We start from the raw sequence: 17,882 nt of genomic DNA on the forward strand, positions 1-17,882 counted from the left end.
TTTGTGGGAAATAAACTCTCAGAACAATGAGGAGTGAGTCGGGAAATGGCACTGACTGGATTACTGTACAGAGACAGCTGGTATAGTTCAATGGACTGAATGGCTACCTGAGATCTCTATTGATCTCAGACGATCCGAACCAGTTCCCTTAACTGGACTCAGTACAACCTAACCCAACATCCCATGGGATTCGATTACACTGATAAAGCTTGAAACAGCCTTTCAGCTTCCTTTAACTGTTTGCCCCTCACAGACACAAACACCAGCAACAGTCAGAACAACAGCTACAATGAATATCCCAGCTCGTATTCCCAGGATCAGGACCACATGCAGACTCTCTCCTCTGCTATCTAGAAAACACAGAGAAAGAATTAATCACTTCCTGTCCATGTTCAATCTCTCTCAAGCTCCACTTCATTACAAATGTGGCAGTGATGCAGTGAGAATGTCACTGGGTGAGCAATTCAGAATCCAAAGCTAATGGTTCTGGGAACATTGGTTCACATTACATTGTTACAGATGGTGAAATTTAAATGTAATTAAAGATCTGTAATTAAAACATTTGCCTAATTGAGACCGTGTAACTATTGCTGATTGTTGTAAAAACCCAGCTAGTTCACTTATGGCCTTCCCTTATGAGAATCTACTGAAATTTTACCCGGCCTACCCTACATGTGATTCCAGACCCACAGCAATTTGACTGTCTCTGAACTGCCTTCCAAACCAGAAAAACTGGGATGAAATATAAAATATGTCTTTCTGAGCAATTAATGGTTTCTCAGAGACACCAAAGTGTCCGAGATCTTTTCACTGTGAACTTGCTGCAAGTGCCATTCTGACCTTCCACTTTAGTGGGGAGACGATGGTCTAGTGTTAATATCTCTACAGGAATCATCCAGAAAGCGCGGTGCTGTCTGGAGATTGCAGATTGGATCCATTATAGCTGATCGTGGAATGTGAATTCATTTAAAAATCTGGAATTCACAGTCCAATGATAGCCATAAAATCATTGAAGATCGTCAGCAAAACCCATCTGGTTCACTGATGTCTGTCAGGGAAGGGCAGTGCTGACATTATCAGGTCTGACTTACAGGAATGAATCTAGTGAATGAATCAAATCAAAGTGTGGGATATTGGAGACAGTGCAGGTTTGTCCTGTTTAATTCCCTGTCAAATGTTTCTCTCTATTTTGCACACAGGGTTGTGTTGTTGTGAATTGTTGGAGAGAAATCTGGAAACGCTGTTCACAGAGTGTGAAATCTATCTTGGTCTCGTGTAAATCAGCCATGATCTCAACAGACCACTGCACAAAATTTCAGATTCCATTAAATAAACAGCTCCAGACATTACCCAGAGACTGGAGGGAACTATGACAAGTGAGCATGTGAGAACCCTCCCTCTCTTTGTCACCTCAACCCATTCAACAACTGCCACAATCTCTAAACTCAACCAGCCCCTCACCCAACATCACCTCTGTGACATGCCACAGCCCATTCACTCATCATTTCCTCTGTAACCTCCTCCTTCTACTACATAACTCTGTAGCCTCCTCTATCCCCTCCAACCCCCTCCTTATCTCTGTCACCACCTCCTTCCATACATCCCTCCCTATGTCTGTAACATGCTCCAAATGCTACACACTACACTATATGTGTAAACCCGTTCGCCCGCCAAACCCCCTCCCTCTCTCTGTAACCTCCTCCAGACTCTACACCCTCTTCTTATTTCTGTAATCTCCTCCAGAACCTACACCCCCTTCTTATTTCTGTAACCTCCTCCAGACCCTACACCCCCTTCTTATTCCTGTAACCTCCTCCAGCCCCTACATCCCCTCCCTATATCTGTAAATCCCTCCAGTCCCTAGACCTCCTCCCTATCTCTGTAACCAACTCCAGCCCCTACACCCCTTCCCTATCTCTGTAAACCCCTCCAGCCCCTATGCCCCCTCCCTATCTCTGTAACCCCCTCCCGCCCCTACACCCTCTACCTATATCTGTAATCCCGTCCAGCCCCTACACCCCCCTCCCTATCTCTGTAACCCCCTCCCACTCCTACACCCCCTCCCTATAACTGTAATCCCCTCCAGCCCTTACACCCCCTTCCCCCATCTCTGTAGCCTCCTCCAGCCCCTACACTCCCTCCCTATCTCTGTAATCCCCTCCAGTCCCTACACCTCCTCCCTATCTCTGGAACCCCCTCCAACCCCTACACCCCCTCGCTGTCTCTGTAACGTCCTCCCACTGCACATACCTTCCTGTTTTGTGTAACCTCCTCCAGCCCCTACAATTGTCACTATCTCTGTAAGGTCTGCCAGCCCTTACACCTCTATCTCTGTTACCTCCTCCAGCCCAATGCTTTGTCAGAGCAGCAGTCGGAGAGGAGCAGAAAGGTTGGAGTCTTCACTCTGTCCAGAGGCAAGTCTCCTGAGGTGACCTCACAATTTAACAATCAGCTCAGGGAAAGAGGATTGGTTGTCTAGGAACCACTTTTCGAGGCTCAGAGTAAAACCTGTCGGGAGACAGAATGTAAAGTCCTTATCCTTGTGCCTTGTCATTCTTTAGGAATAGAGAAAGCACAAGAAATCTGATTTGTTGAGTAATGGGTAAGGTTGGGTAGTTTCTTCCTAGTTTATTGTTTGTACTTGCTAAGGAGAACTCGGCACTGCGGAATGCTCCTCCTACTAGAATGTGTGAAATCAAAGACACTTCCAGTCTCCTTGGTGACCATGTATTCAAGAAGTATAGTCAGCTGCAGCTCCTGATTTGGCACAAGGAGCAGATGCAGCTGCAGATGGAGTCATGATGGAGCATCCATGATGCTGAAGACATTGTGGATAGCACATATACTGAGCTGTTACACCATACGTAAGAGCTACACAGGCAGAAAGTTCTGGGGCAACCACCAGGAAGACTGTGGTCAGGTCATGCACAAGTCCCCTGTGGCTATTCCCTCACAAACAGATACCGCGTGCTGGATACGGTTGTTGGGGGTGGCCTATCAGGGGAAAGTTTGCAGTGTCGCAACTGGCTCTGCAGCATAGTGCAGGAAGTAAAAGGCTGGCTGGTCTTCAGTGACAGAGGACCCGTTTGTAAGAGGAACTGACAGGCAGTTCTGTGGTGCAGAAAATGGGGGGATACTAAATGAGTATTTTGCATCAGCATATACTGTGGAAAAGGATATGGAAGACATAGACTGTCGGGAATTGATGGTGACATCTTGCAAAATGTCCAGATTACAGAAAAGGAAGTGGTGGATGTCTTGAAATGCATAAAAGTGGATAAATCCACAGGACCTGATCAGGTGTACCCCAGAACTCTGTGGGAAGCTGGAGAAGTGATTGCTGGGCCTCTTGCTGAGATATTTGTATCATCGATAGTCACAGGTGAGGTGCTGGAAGACTGGAAGTTGGCTAACGTGGTGCTACTGATTAAGAAGGGCGGTAAAGACAAGCCAGGGAACTATAAACTGGTGAGCTTGACGTCAGTGGCGGGCAAGTTGTTGGAGGGAATCCTGAGGGACAGGATGTACGTGTATTTGGAAAGGCAAGGACTGATTAGGGAGAGTCAGCATGGACTTGTGCGTGGGAAATCATGTCTCACAAACTTGACTGAGTTTTTTGAAGAAGTAACAAAGAAGATTGATGAGGACAGAACATAAATGTGATCTATATGGACTACAGTAAGGCATTTGACAAGGTTCCCCATGGGAGACTGGTTAGCAAGTTTAGATCTCGTGGAATAAAGGGAAAACTAGTCATTTGGATACAGAACTGGCTCAAATGTAGAAGACATGGTGGTGGAGGGTTGTTTTTCAGACTGGAGGCCTGTGACCAGTGGAGTGCCACAAGGATCGGTGCTTTTTGTCCTCAACTTTTTGTCATTTACATAAATGATTTGGATGTGAGCATAAGAGGTACAGTTAGTATGTTTGCAGACGACACCAAAATTGGAGGTGTGTTGGACAGTGAAGAGGGTTACCTCAGATTACAACAGGATCTGGACCAGATGGGCCAATGGGCTGAGAAGTGGCAGATGGAGTTTAATTCAGATAAATGCGAGGTGCTGCATTTTGGGAAAGCAAATCTTAGCAGGACTTTTATACTTAATGGTAAGGGCCGAGGGAGTGTTGCTGAACAAAGAGACCTTGGAGTGCAGGTTCATAGCTCCTTGAAAGTGGAGTCGCAGGTAGATAGGATAGTGAAGAAGGCATTTGGTCTGCTTTCTTTTATCGGTCAAAATGTATTGAGTACAGGAGTTGGCATGACATATTGCGGCTGTACAGGACATTGGTTAGGCTGCTGTTGGAATATTGGGTGCAATTCTGGTCTCCTTCCTATCGGAAAGATGTTGAGAAACTCAAAAGGGTTCAGAAAAGATTTACAAGGATGTTGGTAGGATTGGAGAGTTGAGCTCTAGGAAGAGGCTAAACAGGCTGGGGCTGTTTTCCCTGAAGTGTCAGAGGCTGAGGGGTGACCTTATATGACTCTATAACTCTCTATGTCCACAAATGGGACTCTCGAACGGGATATTATCCTCCTGGTCAGAGCTCCAGAGTAGCTGCCAGGCATTCTGAAGGGGGAGGGTGAATAACCAGCTGTCGTGGTACATGTTTATATATAAAAAAAATGAAATGTGGTTCTGTAATACGAATTGAGAGAGTTAGGGAATAGATTAAAAAGGAAGTCATAAAATATCTTTGGCTGAAAGGATCAAGGAAAATCCCAAGGCTTTTTATAAGTATATTCAGAGCAAGTGCAGCATCTCCTCATAAGCTGCCTCTGCACATAGCTTTAGAAGGTCTGTAATGCTGATTTTTGATCTTACTTTTCATTTTTCTAATTCATACCTAAGATTTTGTGCCTAGATATCTTTGTTCCTAGGATCATGCCAGATATGGTGACTTTGTACACTTTTTGCTCTAGTGCCAGTGTATCATGACAGTTTTATGGCACAAAGTGAAATAACCAAATTAAACCAGCCATTGAACTACTGTATTTGCAACACAGTAACATTGTTGAAGGCCTCAACAAGCACCTCAATGGTTCCTAACCAGACGTTTGAATAAGCAATCCCAGACTTTGCAAATAATGAAATTTCAGAAACCAGTTTGTATCTGAAACAAAACACTTCACTATTTATTAAATACACAATAAGTTCAGCAAAGAGAAAATGATCTCTCTGTAATCTAATTAATGTTTACGTTTCAAACCCAAAACATTTGGTTTCAGACCCCATTCATACAAAAGACAGATAGACAGACAAACTAACATAAAAGAAATATCATAATTGGCCAGATTGCCGAAACCATTTTCATGTTGCATTGTTTCACAGGTAGGAATGGGGCTGCTTTTTCAAAACACTGATTAGGGTTACCTTCTCAGTTCACCCAGGCAAAAGCAGCAATACTTCTAATGCAACTCCCTACTCTTTGGAATTCTAAATGCCTACGTGACAGATTTGGTACAGAGCTTTCAAATCTTCATGCTGCCTTTGTTAGGAGCCAAGCTCATCTACACAGCAAATACACAAAATTACTTCAGTTCTGGTTCTGCCCTGATAGTCTGATTGCCTCTTCCTGAGGTCTCAATAGCCATTCAACAACTGCTGTCTGCTTCAACATAGGGCCTCTTCCAGACTTGCTGGAACCAATCCCCAGATACAGACCTTGTTAATAGCCACCTTCTGCTATCTGTTTAAACACAATACCCTTCACTTTGTCTGTTGGAATTCCTTTAACCAAGAATCTGCCTGCAATTAGCCTCCAGGCCTGCCCTCACAAACAGATGCTTGTTGATCTGCTATCTTCCTTTTACCACAAGCTGTCCCAAATTCCACAGTTCATTTTCAGCTCATACTTCCCAATTCACAACTCCAACCAAAACTGGTAAAACAATACAAACAAAAATAATGAGAGTTCTAACATTAGTTACTTCCTTTATTATCTGAGGCTGCATCCCATCAGGTCCAGGGGACTTGTTGGCCTTTTCTCCCACTAGTTTCCCTGGTTCATTTCCTCTTGTGAGAGTTACTGTATTTATTTCCTCCCCTTGGTTATTTTAGAATTTACTGGAATACAGTGGGACCACCTCTTATTTCATACTGTCCAGTGATGTGCAGGTTAGTGTGGATTGGCCATGCAAAATTGTCCTATCGTGTCTAGGGATGTGTAAGCTAGGTGAGTTAGCCAATGGAAATGTGGGGATATGAAGCTAGGCTGTATCTGGGATGCTCATCAGGGAGTCAATGTGGACCTGATGGGCTGAATGGACTCTTTACACCCTGCAGACATTCTATGATTGATTGTATCTCTTCTCTGCCCCACATTCCAGGATTCAATTTGGTAAACCCTCAATGTGCTGACTTTAAGGTAAGGAAATCCTTCCTCAGCTGAAGTGACTCAAGCTGTAAACTGTCAATACCTCCCAACTGTCATTTGAGGTGACTGACAAATGGCCATAAAATGAAGCACATCTTAAGACTTCCATCATTCTGCTGACATTGGGTCATATCCACGGGGCCCATGCTGTCCTGGGAGTAGAGCAATGTTAACACTGAGGGCTGTGCTGAACACTTAGTGTGAGGGCAGGGAGTCAGACATCAATATCAGGGCTGCTTACTTACTCCCAAACGTTATCCTGCGACCGTCCGACCTGTTGGCACCGACTGTGTTCCCCGCCTCACAGGAGTACACACCCTCCTGTTTGTGAGTGATTCTGTACAAGGTCAGGTCTCTCTCAGATGATTCCAGAGGCTCAGTCTCCTCTCCCTGTCTCCGTTCCCACTTGTACCAGCTGGTTGGGGGGTTGCTGTCGCTGGTGCAGCTCAGAGTGATGTTGTCACCTTCGTATATCGTACTGTCCGATGGAGAGACTGACACCTGCATGTTCCGAGGGGCATCTGACAGAAAGGAACAAGACTCTCAGTGAGATATAGCATTACTTGAGCATCCCTCACTAAGGGAGACATTGCAAGGGGTGACATAACAGGAATATCGGTCAGAGATCCCACAGGGCAGATAAATTGACAATTCTTCAATTAAAGGGCTCAGCTTTTAAGGAAGAGAAAGGGTGAGAGGTAAAACAGATTAGGGACAGATTGCCAAAGTTCAGGGCTGCGAATGGGAGGGTGAATCGGGAAATACTCAAGAGGCTGAAACTGGAAGGGGTTACAAGGATAAGAGGGGGTGTAGGGAATGGGGATCATTACGGAGACAGAGAGGGATGTAGGGACTGGTGGAGGTCCAGAGTAGGGAGGAGTGTAAGGACCAGTGGAGGGTACAGAGACAGAGAGGGGTGTCAAGGCTGGAGAATGATACAAGGATAGGGAGAGGTTTTGGGACCAGAGGGAGGGAGAGAAATATGGAGGGGGTAGGTACTGGAGAATGTTATGGAGATAGGGAGGAGTGTCGGGACAGGAGGGGGTTACAGAGATAGGGAGCGGGTGTAGGGGCTGGAGGGGGTTACAGAGATAGGGAGGGGGTGTAGGGGCTGGAGGGGGTTACAGAGAGAGGAAGGGGGTGATGGAGGATGTTGAAAGCCAAGAATGGGAATTTTATAATCGATGTGTCGCTGGACTGGGGAACAATGCAGGAGAGGGAGTCAGAGGAGGGTGATTGGGGAAAGGGACTCGTTGTGAATTCACAGACCGGGGGACAGTGAAGTTTTGGATAAATAGCTCTCATGCAGTGAGTAGTGACAGAGACCGGGGAGTTTACATTGGGAAAAGGTCAACCTAGGAATGTCACTCACAGAGCACCTCGATCCTGAAGCTCTTTGAGGTTTGACTTCCAATAATGTTTTCCGCTTCGCAGTAATAATCTCCAGATTCCGTTGGGGTGATGGAGCGTATGGTCAGGATGTTCCCTGTCCCCTTGTTAACGGCTGTGTTCACATTGTCCTTATACCAGGTGTAGCGAGCTCCTGGATTACTCCTGGAGTTACAGGTCAGGGTAACCCGGTCTCCCTCCTTCACCTCTCCCTGTGGCTCACTGCGAACAATGGTAACATCTCCAGGACCATCTACAAGAGGAATTACAGCTCGATTCAGGTCAGGGAGAGGAATAAGGCTGTGGAGCATTTTGGAACATTATTCCAAATCCCCTCATAAATGCTGCCTCTGAGCACTGACATTAGTTCAGACAGAGAACACTAGCATTCCTCAGAAATCACATCATGGAATATGCCATTCAGCCCGTCTGCTCAGTTCCAGAATTTCTCATTCTCGACTGCATCTTCATCTCTAATGCCTGATGATCTATCCATACTATGAGGACCAAGGAACTGGGCAATAATGTGCAGATGGTTTGGATGGAGCTGTTTTTATCAGGTGTGTCCAGGAGAGTTTCCTTACTCAGTACGTAGACAGACCGACGAGGGGAGAGGCCATTTTGGATTTGGTGCTCGGCAATGAGCCAGGACACGTGTCAGATCTCGCGGTGGGAGGACACTTTGGTGACAGTGACCACAACTGCCTCACATTTACCATTGCCTTGGAGAGGGAAATGAGCAGTTACCAAGGGAAGATATTTAATTAGGGAAAAGGAAATTATGACACAATAAGACAGAATTTGGAAAGTACAGACTGGGAGCAATTATTCCACAGAAAGGGGGAAGATTAAGAAACCTTGGATGACGAGAACAGAGGAGCTTCTCGTCAAAAGGAAGAAGGCAGCTTCTGTAAGATGGAGGAAGCAAGGATCCAGCACAGCTTTAGAGGATTACAGGCTTGCTAGAAAGGAGCTCAGAAATGGACTATGAAGAGCCAGGAGGGGGCACGAGAAAGGCTTGGCAGGAAGGATTAGGGAGAATTCAAAGGCATTTTACTCATACGTGAGGAATAGGAGAATGATCAGGGAGAAGGTAGGGCTGATCAGGGATAGTGGAGGAAACTTGTGTGTGCAGTCTGAGCAGATAGGGGAAGCTCTGAACGAGTCTTTTTTGCTTCAGTTTTCACAAAGGAAAGGGATCTTGTTGTGAATAAGAATTTTGAGGAGCTGGGATACAGGCTTCACCAGTTCAAGATTGATGAAGTTGGTGTGCTGAAAATGTTGGCAAACATGAAGATTGATAAGTCCCCAGGGACACCCCAGATTTATCCTCAGCTGCTCCAGGAAGCGAGAAAGGAGGTTGCTAAACCGCTAGCGAACATCTTTGCTTCCTCACTCTCCATGGGAGTTGTACCGGAGGGTTGGAAGGAGGTGAATGTTGTTCCTCTTTTCAAGAAGGGTAATAGGGACATCCCTGGCAATTACAGACCAGTCACTCTTACATTTGTGGTCACCAAGGTTTGGGAAAGAATTCTGAGGGATAGGATTTGTGACTATTTGGAAAAGCATAGCGTGATTAAAGGCAGTCAGCATGGCTTTGTGAGGGACAGGTCATGCCTCACAAATCTTATTGAGGAGGTGACAAGACAGGTTAATGAAGGTTGAGTAGTGGATCTGGTGTACATGGACTTCAGCAAGGCATTTGATAAGATTCCCCTTCGTAGCTTCATTCAAGTAGACAGGATAGTGAAAAAGGCGTTTGATGTGCTTTCCTTTATTGGTCAGTGCATTGAGTGTCAGAGGTGGAAGGTCATGTTGCAGCTGTACAGGATATTGGTGAGGCCACTTGCGGAATACAGTGTTGAATTCTGGTCTCCCTGCTATAGGAAAGATTTTCTGAAACTTGAAAGGGTTCAGGAAAGATTTACATGGATGTTGCTGAGTTGGCGGGTCTGAGTTAGAGGGAGAGGCTGAATCAGCTGGGGCTGTTTTCCCGGGAGCGTCAGAGGCTGAGGGAGGTTTATAATATCATGAGGGGCATGGAAAAGGTGAATGGCTAAAGTCTTTTTCCCTAGGGCAGGGTAATCCAAAACTAGAGGGCATAGGTTTAAGGTGAGAGGGAAAAGATATAAAATGGACCTAAGGGTGGAGGCTGGTACAGTTACAACATTTCAAAGGCATCTGGATGAGTATATGAAGAAGAAGGATTTAGAGGGATATGGGCCAACTACTGCAAATGGAACTAGATTAATTTAGGATATCTGGGTCGGCATGGAATAATTGAACCAAAGGGTCTGTTTCCTGCTGTACATCTCTGTGGCTCGATGACACTTGCATTCCCATGTATTTTTGTCTGCTTAGCTTCAGGACATTCACTTTTCCTAACCAAGTCACAAGTAGATTTTGTAAATAATTGTGGTCCCAGCACTGATCCCTGTGATCCTCTCCTTGTTACAGGCTGCCATTCTGAAAATGTCCCTCTTATCCCAACTCCCTGTCTTCTCTTCGTTAGGGAGACCTCTATCCGTGCTCATAAACTACCTCCATCACCATGGGCTCTGGTCTTATTAAACAGCCTCATGTGTGGAACCTTGGCAAATACTTTCTGCAAACTCAATATATTACATTCACTCCAAGCCCCTTTATCAATCCTGCTTGTAAACTCCTCAAAGAATTCTAGTAAATTTCTGAGTCATGACTTCCCCTTCATGAAGCCATACTGTCTCTGCCTAATCACACTGTGTATTTCTAAACAGCCTACTATTACATCCTTTTGAATCCTCTCTAACATTTTCCCAGAAACAAATGTTAAGCTAACACACCAGTGGGAACCTATTTTTTCTCTCCTCTTTTTTCAACAAAGGTGTTGCATTAGCAGTTTCCCAATCCACTGGGACTTTTCCTGAATCGATGGATTGCTGGGACATTACCATAAGTACCTCTCTGTAACTAATTCCTTGAATATCCTGGGATATATCCCATCAGGATCAGAGGACCTATCAGCTTTTAGTCCCATTAGTATATTTCCTGGTCATTGTAGTGATTTTGCCCATTGGTTATGTCAGAGCTCACTGGAACGCAGTGGGATAGCCTCTCATTCCTGGCAACCCCAGAGAAGATCAGCCTGATGGACTGTATCACTCCTCAGCCCCACGTTCCAGGAATCAAGCAGGAGAACTGCCAACTGTGTAGGGTGAGGAAATCCTTCCTCAGTTAAGGAGACCACAGCAGTAAACCGTGAAAACCTCCCAGTCATCAACTTGAGGGAATTAGCGAATGAGCAATTCCTGAGGCCCTCTTTCATTCTGCCGACATTGGGTAAGGTTTTTCATACATTTGTGGGATATAGGTTTCACTGGCTGGGCCTGGCATTTATTCCTTGTCTCTACTTGCCCCTTGAGAAGGTGGGGGTGACCTGCTGCAGTCCATGTGCTGTGGGATAGACCCACTATGTCACTTTGGGAGGGTTTTCCAGAATTCTGACCCAGGAAGGAACGGCCAATATATTTCCAAGTCGGGATGGTGAGGGGCTCGGGGGGAATCTTTCAGGGGGGTGGTGTTCCCATGTATCTGCTGCCCCTTGTCCTTCTAGGTGGAAGTGGCCGTGGGTTTGGAAGGTGCGGCCTGAGGATCTTTGGTGAGTTTCTGCAGTGCATCTTGTAGCTGGTACACACTGCTGTTACTGAGGGTCGGTGGGGGAGGGAGGGGATGGTACACACTGCTGTAACTGAGGGTCGGTGGGGGGGAGGGAGGGGATGGTACACACTGCTGTTACTGAGGGTCGGTGGGGGGAGGGAGGGGATGGTACACAATGCTGTTACTGAGGGTCGGTGGGGAGAGGGAGGGGATGGTACACACTGCTGTTACTGAGCATCGGTGGGGGGAGGGAGGGGATGGTACACACTGCTGTTACTGAGGGTCGGTGGGGGGGGGGGAGGGAGGGGATGGTACACACTGCAGTTACTGAGGGTCGGTGGGGGGAGGAAGGGGATGGTACACACTGCTGTTACTGAGGGTCGGTGGGAGGGAGGGAGGGGAAGGTACACACTGCTGTTACTGAGGGTCGGTGGGGGGAGGGAGGGGATGGTACAAACTGCTGTTACTGAGGGTCGGTGGGGGGGAGGGAGGGGATGGTACACACTGCTGTTACTGAGGGTCGGTGGGGGGAGGGAGGGGATGGTACACACTGCTGTTACTGAGGGTCGGTGGGGGGGAGGGAGGGGATGGTACAAACTGCTGTTACTGAGCGTCGGTGCGGGAGGGAGGGGATGGTACACACTGCTGTAACTGAGGGTCGGTGGGGGGGAGGGAGGGGAAGGTACACACTGCTGTTACTGAGCGTCGGTGGGGGAGGGAGGGGATGGTACACACTGCTGTAACTGAGGGTCGGTGGCGGGGAGGGAGGGGATGGTACACACTGCTGTTACTGAGGGTCGGTGGGGGGAGGGAGGGGATGGTACACAATGCTGTTACTGAGGGTCGGTGGGGAGAGGGAGGGGATGGTACACACTGCTGTTACTGAGCATCGGTGGGGGGAGGGAGGGGATGGTACACACTGCTGTTACTGAGCATCGGTGGGGGGAGGGAGGGGATGGTACACACTGCTGTTACTGAGGGTCAGTGGGGAGAGGGAGGGGATGGTACACACTGCTGTTACTGAGCGTCGGTGGGGAGAGGGAGGGGATGGTACACACTGCTGTTACTGAGGGTCGGTGGGGGATGGAGGGGAATGAACACACTGCAGTTACTGAGGGTCGGTGGGGGGAGGGAGGGGATGGTACACACTGCTGTTACTGAGTGTCGATGGGGGAGGGAGGGAGGGGATGCTTGTGGGTGTGGGGCTAATCCAATGGGGGCTGCTTTGTCCCTGGGTGGTGTCGAGCTTCTCGAGTGTTGTTGGAGCTGCCCCCATCCAGGGGCAAGTGGGAGTATTCCCTCGCCCTCCTGCCTTGGGCCTTGTCGATGGTGGGACAGGCTTTGGGGGGAATCAGGAGGGGAGTTACTCGCTGCAGGATTCGTAGCCTCTGACCTGGTCTTGTAGCCACTGTGTTTATGTGGTGGGTCCAGTTGGGGTTCCCCCAGAATATTGACACTGGAGGGATTCTGTGAGGGACCATACTGTCCTGGGAGTAAAGCAATGTTAACACTGAGGGCTGAGCTGAACACTCAGGGTGAGGGCAGGGGGTCAGAGGTCAATATCAGGGCTGCTTACTTACTCACAACCTCTATCCTGCGACCCTCCGACCTGTTGGCACCGACTGTGTTCCCCGCCTCACAGGAGTACACACCCTCCTGTTTGTGAGTGATTCTGTACAAGGTCAGGTCTCTCTCAGATGATTCCAGAGACTCAGTCTCCTCTCTCTGTCTCCGTTCCCACTTGTACCAGCTGGTTGGGGGGTTGCTGTCGCTGGTGCAGCTCAGAGTGATGTTGTCACCTTCGTGTATCGCACTGTCCGATGGAGAGACTGACACCATCACATTCCGAGGGGCATCTGACAGAATGGGACAAGACCCTCAGTGAGAGACAGCATAACTTGAGCATCACTCACTCAGGGAGACATTGCAAGGGGTGACGAAGCAGGAAAATCGGTCACAGATCCCACAGGGCAGATAAATGGACAGTTCTTCAGTCAATGGGGTCAGTTTATAAGGAAGAGAAAGAAAAAAGGAGGGAAACAGTTTAGGGACAGAATGCCAAACGTCAGAGCCAGAAAGGGAAGAGCGATGGGAAACGGGAAATATTCCAGAGGCGGAAACTGGAGGAGGTTACTGAGAAAGGAAGGGGGTGTAGGTGCCAGAGGGGGTTACAGAGACAGGGAGGGGGTGTAGGGGCTGGAGGGGGTTACAGAGATAGGGAGGGGGTGTAGGGGCTGGAGGGGGTTACAGAGACAGGGAGGGGGTGTAGGGGCTGGAGGGGTTATAGAGATAGGGAGGGGCTGTAGGGGCTGGAGGGGGTTACGGAGATAGTGGGGGGTGTAGGGGCAGAAGGGGGTTAAAGAGATGAGCGGGGTTAGGGGCTGGAGGGGGTTACAGAGATAGGGAGGGGGTGCAGTGGCTGGGAGGGGTTACAGAGATAGGGAGGTGGGCGAGGGGCTGGCGGGGGTTACAAAGATAGGGAGGCATGTAGGGGCTGGAGGCGGTGTAGGGGCTGGAGGGGGTTACAGAAATAGGGAGGGAAGCAGGGATGGAAGGAGGTTGCAGAGATAGAGAAGGGTGTGGCGCCGGGAGGCGGTTACAGAGATAGGGAGCGGGTGTAGGGGCTGGAGGGGGTGACAGAGATAGGGAGGGGGTGTAGGGGCTGGAGGGGGTGACAGAGATAGGGAGGGGGTGTAGGGGCTGGAGGGGGTTACAGAGATAGGGAGGGGGTGTAGGGGCTGGAGGGGGTTACAGAGATAGGGAGGGGGTGTAGGGGCTGGAGGGGTTTACAGAGATAGGGAGCGGGTGTCGGGGCTGGAGGGGGTAACAGAGATAGGGATGGGGTCTAGTGGCTGGAGGGGATTACAGAGATAGGGAGGGGGTGTAGGGGCTGGAGGGGATTACAGAGATAGGGAGGGGGTGTAGGGGCTGGAGGGGATTACAGAGATAGGGAGGGGGTGTAGGGGCTGGAGCGGGTGACAGAGATAGAGAGGGGGTGATGGAGGGTGTTGAAAGCCAAGAATGGGAATGTTACAATCGAGGTGTTGCTGGACTGGGGAATGATGCAGGAGAGGGAGTGAGAGGAGGGTGACTGGGGAAAGGGACTCACTGTGAGTTCAGAGACTGGGGGGGCAGTGAAGTTTTGGATAAATAGCTCTCATGCAGTGAGTAGTGACAGAGACCGGGGAGTTTACATTGGGAAAAGGTCAACCTGGGAATCTCACTCACACAGCACCTCGATCCTGAAGCTCTTTGAAGTTTGTTTTCCAATAATGTTTTCCGCTTTGCAGTAATAATCTCCAGATTCCGTTGGGGTGATGGAGCGTATGGTCAGGATGTTCCCTGTCCCCTTGTTAACTGCTGTGTTCACATTGTCCTTATACCAGGTGTAGCGAGCTCCTGGATTACTCCTGGAGTTACAGGTCAGGGTAACCCGGTCTCCCTCCTTCACCTCTCCCTGTGGCTCACTGCGAACAATGGTAACATCTCCAGGACCATCTACAAGAGGAATTACAGCTCGATTCAGGTCAGGGAGAGGGATAACACTGTGGAACATTCACCCAAATCTCCGAATAAATGCTGCCCCTGAGCACTGACATCATTTCACAGAAAGACCACCAGAATTCCTCATATCCTGAAATAGGCCATTCATCCCCTCTTCTCCATGCTAGAATTTCTCATTCCCAAGTGCACCTTCCTCTGTAATGCCTGAATATCCAACTGTAGTGTGGAGACCCGGGATCCAAACACAGTGCTCCGAGTGTGGTCTGGGGGCTATTTTCTGGTTACCCCACACCCTCTTTACTTACACTGTACATTAATGTGTTTGGGTGTAGAATCCCGGGAGCTGACAGAATTCCGCGCTCTACAGATGTAGCTACAAGATCCATCAATCCTGGTGGGTTGAATCCTAATCGTGTCGGTATTTTCTCGCAGATTGTTCCGTTGTCTGTTGCACATTTTCCTCCAGCTGTAGGTATGAACCGGGGGGTTGGCTTCACCTCGACACGTTAACGTGATCTCGGTCCCCTCCTTCACTGTATCCTCAGAAATAATCTCCACGTTTCTCGGTCCATCTGTTGGGAGAGAGAGAGAGAGAGAGAGACGTGATTCCAAGATTTCAGAATCCCTCACATATCCAGGTCCACAGAAGACAGGGGTCTCCGAGGGGTGGGGTGGGGCAACACCAGAAAGATCCCTGATCGGAAATGAAACCAGGAAAAGTGACAAAGAGGCAAAAACGCAATATCTGAATTTGCGTAGCGCCTGCTGAAGAAGATGTTGCATTGAAAAGGGTGAAACAGTAATGTGACTGCAAGTTGCTTCAACAACATCAGGAGAATAGGTCGGTGTCATGAATGTCTGGGAGGAAAGAAAGAGATGGAGAGGTGAAGCGAGGGAATATCTGAGCTCAGGGTCGTAGGCAGCCAATAGCAGAGCCGGTGATGGGATTCAGGCGCTACTCTGGAGGCCAGGACTCGAGGAGGTTACAGAGACAAGGAGGGGGTATAGGGACTGAGGGGAGGGGTTGTAGGGGCTGGAGGGGGTTACAGAGAGAGGGAGGGGATGTACGGCTTGGAGGGAGTTAGAGAGATGGGGAGGGGGTGTAGGGGCTGGAGGGGGTTACAGAGATAGGGAGTGGGTGTAGGAGCTGGAGGAGGGTACAGGGATAGGGAGGGGGTGTAGGGGCTGGAGGGGGTTACAGAGATAGGGAGGGGGTGTAGGGGCTGGAGGAGGTTACAGAGATAGGGAGGAGGTGTAGGAGCTGGAGGAGGGTACAGGGATAGGGAGGGACATGAAGTTTTAGCTCAGTATAATGTGAGAGTTTGTTGGTGAGTGGGACTCTCAGACTGATGACACTCACACTGAATATCCAGTCGTATGGGATCAGATTTCTTTTCACCCACGGTGTTCCCCGCTGTACAGGTGATCTCACAGCCAACATCTTCAACAGAAGCGTAGAATGAACATTGAGACCTCCATTGTCTCCCAGAACAGAGAGACATCGAACCGTGTGGACACTCCTTCCACCAGCGATAGGAAACTGCTGCTGGATGGCCATCAGACTGACAGCTGAGGGATGTCCACACTCCAGCTCGAACTGAAGGCGGGAATGTGATTCGGACACTGGTCGGAGCATCTGGAAATAAACACCCAACACCATTAGGACTGACCCTCTGACAGTGCCCTCTCCCTCAGCACTGACCCTCCCACAGTGCCCACTCACTCAGCACTGACCCTCTGACAGTGCCCACTCCCTCAACACTGACCCTCTGACAGTGCCCACTACCTCAGCACTGACCCTCTGACAGTGCCCACTCCCTCAGCACTGACCCTCCGACAGTGCCCACTCCCTCAGCACTGACCTTCCAACAGAGCGGCATTCCCTCAGCACTGACCCTCCGACAGTGCGGTACTCCCTCAGCACTGACCCTCCGACAGTGCGGCACTCCCTCAGCACTGACCCTCCGACAGTGCGGCTCTCCCTCAGCACTGACCCTCCATCAGTGCGGCATTACATCAGCACTGACCCTCCAACAGTGCGGCACTCCCTCAGCTCTGACCCTCCGACAGTGCGACACTCCCTCAGCACTGACCCTTTGACAGTGCGGCACTCCCTCAGCACTGACCCTCCGAGAGTGCGGCACTCCCTCAGCACTGACCCTCCAAGAGTGCAGCATTACATTAGCACTGACCCTTCGACAGTGCGGCACTCCCTCAGCACTGACCCTCCGACAGTGCGGCACTCCCTCAGCACTGACCCTCCGACAGTGCAGCACTCCCTCAGCACTGACCCTCCGACAGTGCGGCACTCCCTCAGCACTGACCCTCTGACAGTGCCCACTCCCTCAGCACTGACCCTCCGACAGTGCCCACTCCCTCAGCACTGACCCTCCGACAGTGCGGCACTCTATCTGCATGTGCCCTTGAATGATTAATGTACAGAAGCTGTTTGACCAGGTTTGGAAATACCAGGTGAATGAATTCAGGAGCTGTGTTTCTGGGGATACTCACACTGCACCTTGATGTTGATGGTGTGTGATCTTCCTGTCCCAACGTTGTTTCTAGCCTCACACTGATAATTCCCACTGTCGTCCTTGCTGATGCTTTCAAACAGCAGTATCTGCCCGCTGACTGGCTTGTTCTGAGTGAGTCTGTACCAGCTGTACCCTGAGACTGCAGGGTCACTGTTCTGACTGGTACAGCTAATATTCACAGTGTCACGCTCGTTCACAGACGTTAAATCTCTCCATGCGTCACCATTCACACTGTGTGCAATCTGAAAATCTCTCGGTTTATCTGAAACAGAGGTTTGTTACCAATCTGGTTAATGTTGACATGGTGGGAAATGTTTTACTGATGGTGTTGTCACTGAAGTTTCCATTCGGCCCCTCTGCTCCATGCTAGGGTTTCTGTTCCAGATCAGCTTCCTCAGCACCTCATCTTCATCTCCCTCTCTCCCTCGTGTGTTTAACCAGCTT

The 17,882-nt window shown here is 49.3% G+C and overlaps 1 protein-coding gene across 1 annotated transcript in view; it reads right to left on the bottom strand.

Annotated features, from left to right (window-relative positions):
* Positions 1–222: 222 nt before the first annotated feature.
* LOC140472443 (B-cell receptor CD22-like) overlaps positions 223–17,882 on the bottom strand; it is a 33,437-nt gene continuing 15,777 nt past the window's right edge. The window contains exons 5-12 of the mRNA XM_072567490.1: positions 17,416–17,700; positions 16,265–16,540; positions 15,210–15,476; positions 14,629–14,898; positions 12,981–13,256; positions 7,748–8,017; positions 6,621–6,896; positions 223–350 (exon numbers count right to left, since the gene is read on the bottom strand). Coding sequence (XP_072423591.1) covers positions 223–350; positions 6,621–6,896; positions 7,748–8,017; positions 12,981–13,256; positions 14,629–14,898; positions 15,210–15,476; positions 16,265–16,540; positions 17,416–17,700 — 2,048 coding nt within the window. The remainder of the gene's footprint in view (positions 351–6,620; positions 6,897–7,747; positions 8,018–12,980; positions 13,257–14,628; positions 14,899–15,209; positions 15,477–16,264; positions 16,541–17,415; positions 17,701–17,882) is intronic.

This window comes from Chiloscyllium punctatum, unplaced genomic scaffold, assembly GCF_047496795.1.
Source record: "Chiloscyllium punctatum isolate Juve2018m unplaced genomic scaffold, sChiPun1.3 scaffold_327, whole genome shotgun sequence".
Taxonomy (NCBI): domain Eukaryota; kingdom Metazoa; phylum Chordata; class Chondrichthyes; order Orectolobiformes; family Hemiscylliidae; genus Chiloscyllium; species Chiloscyllium punctatum.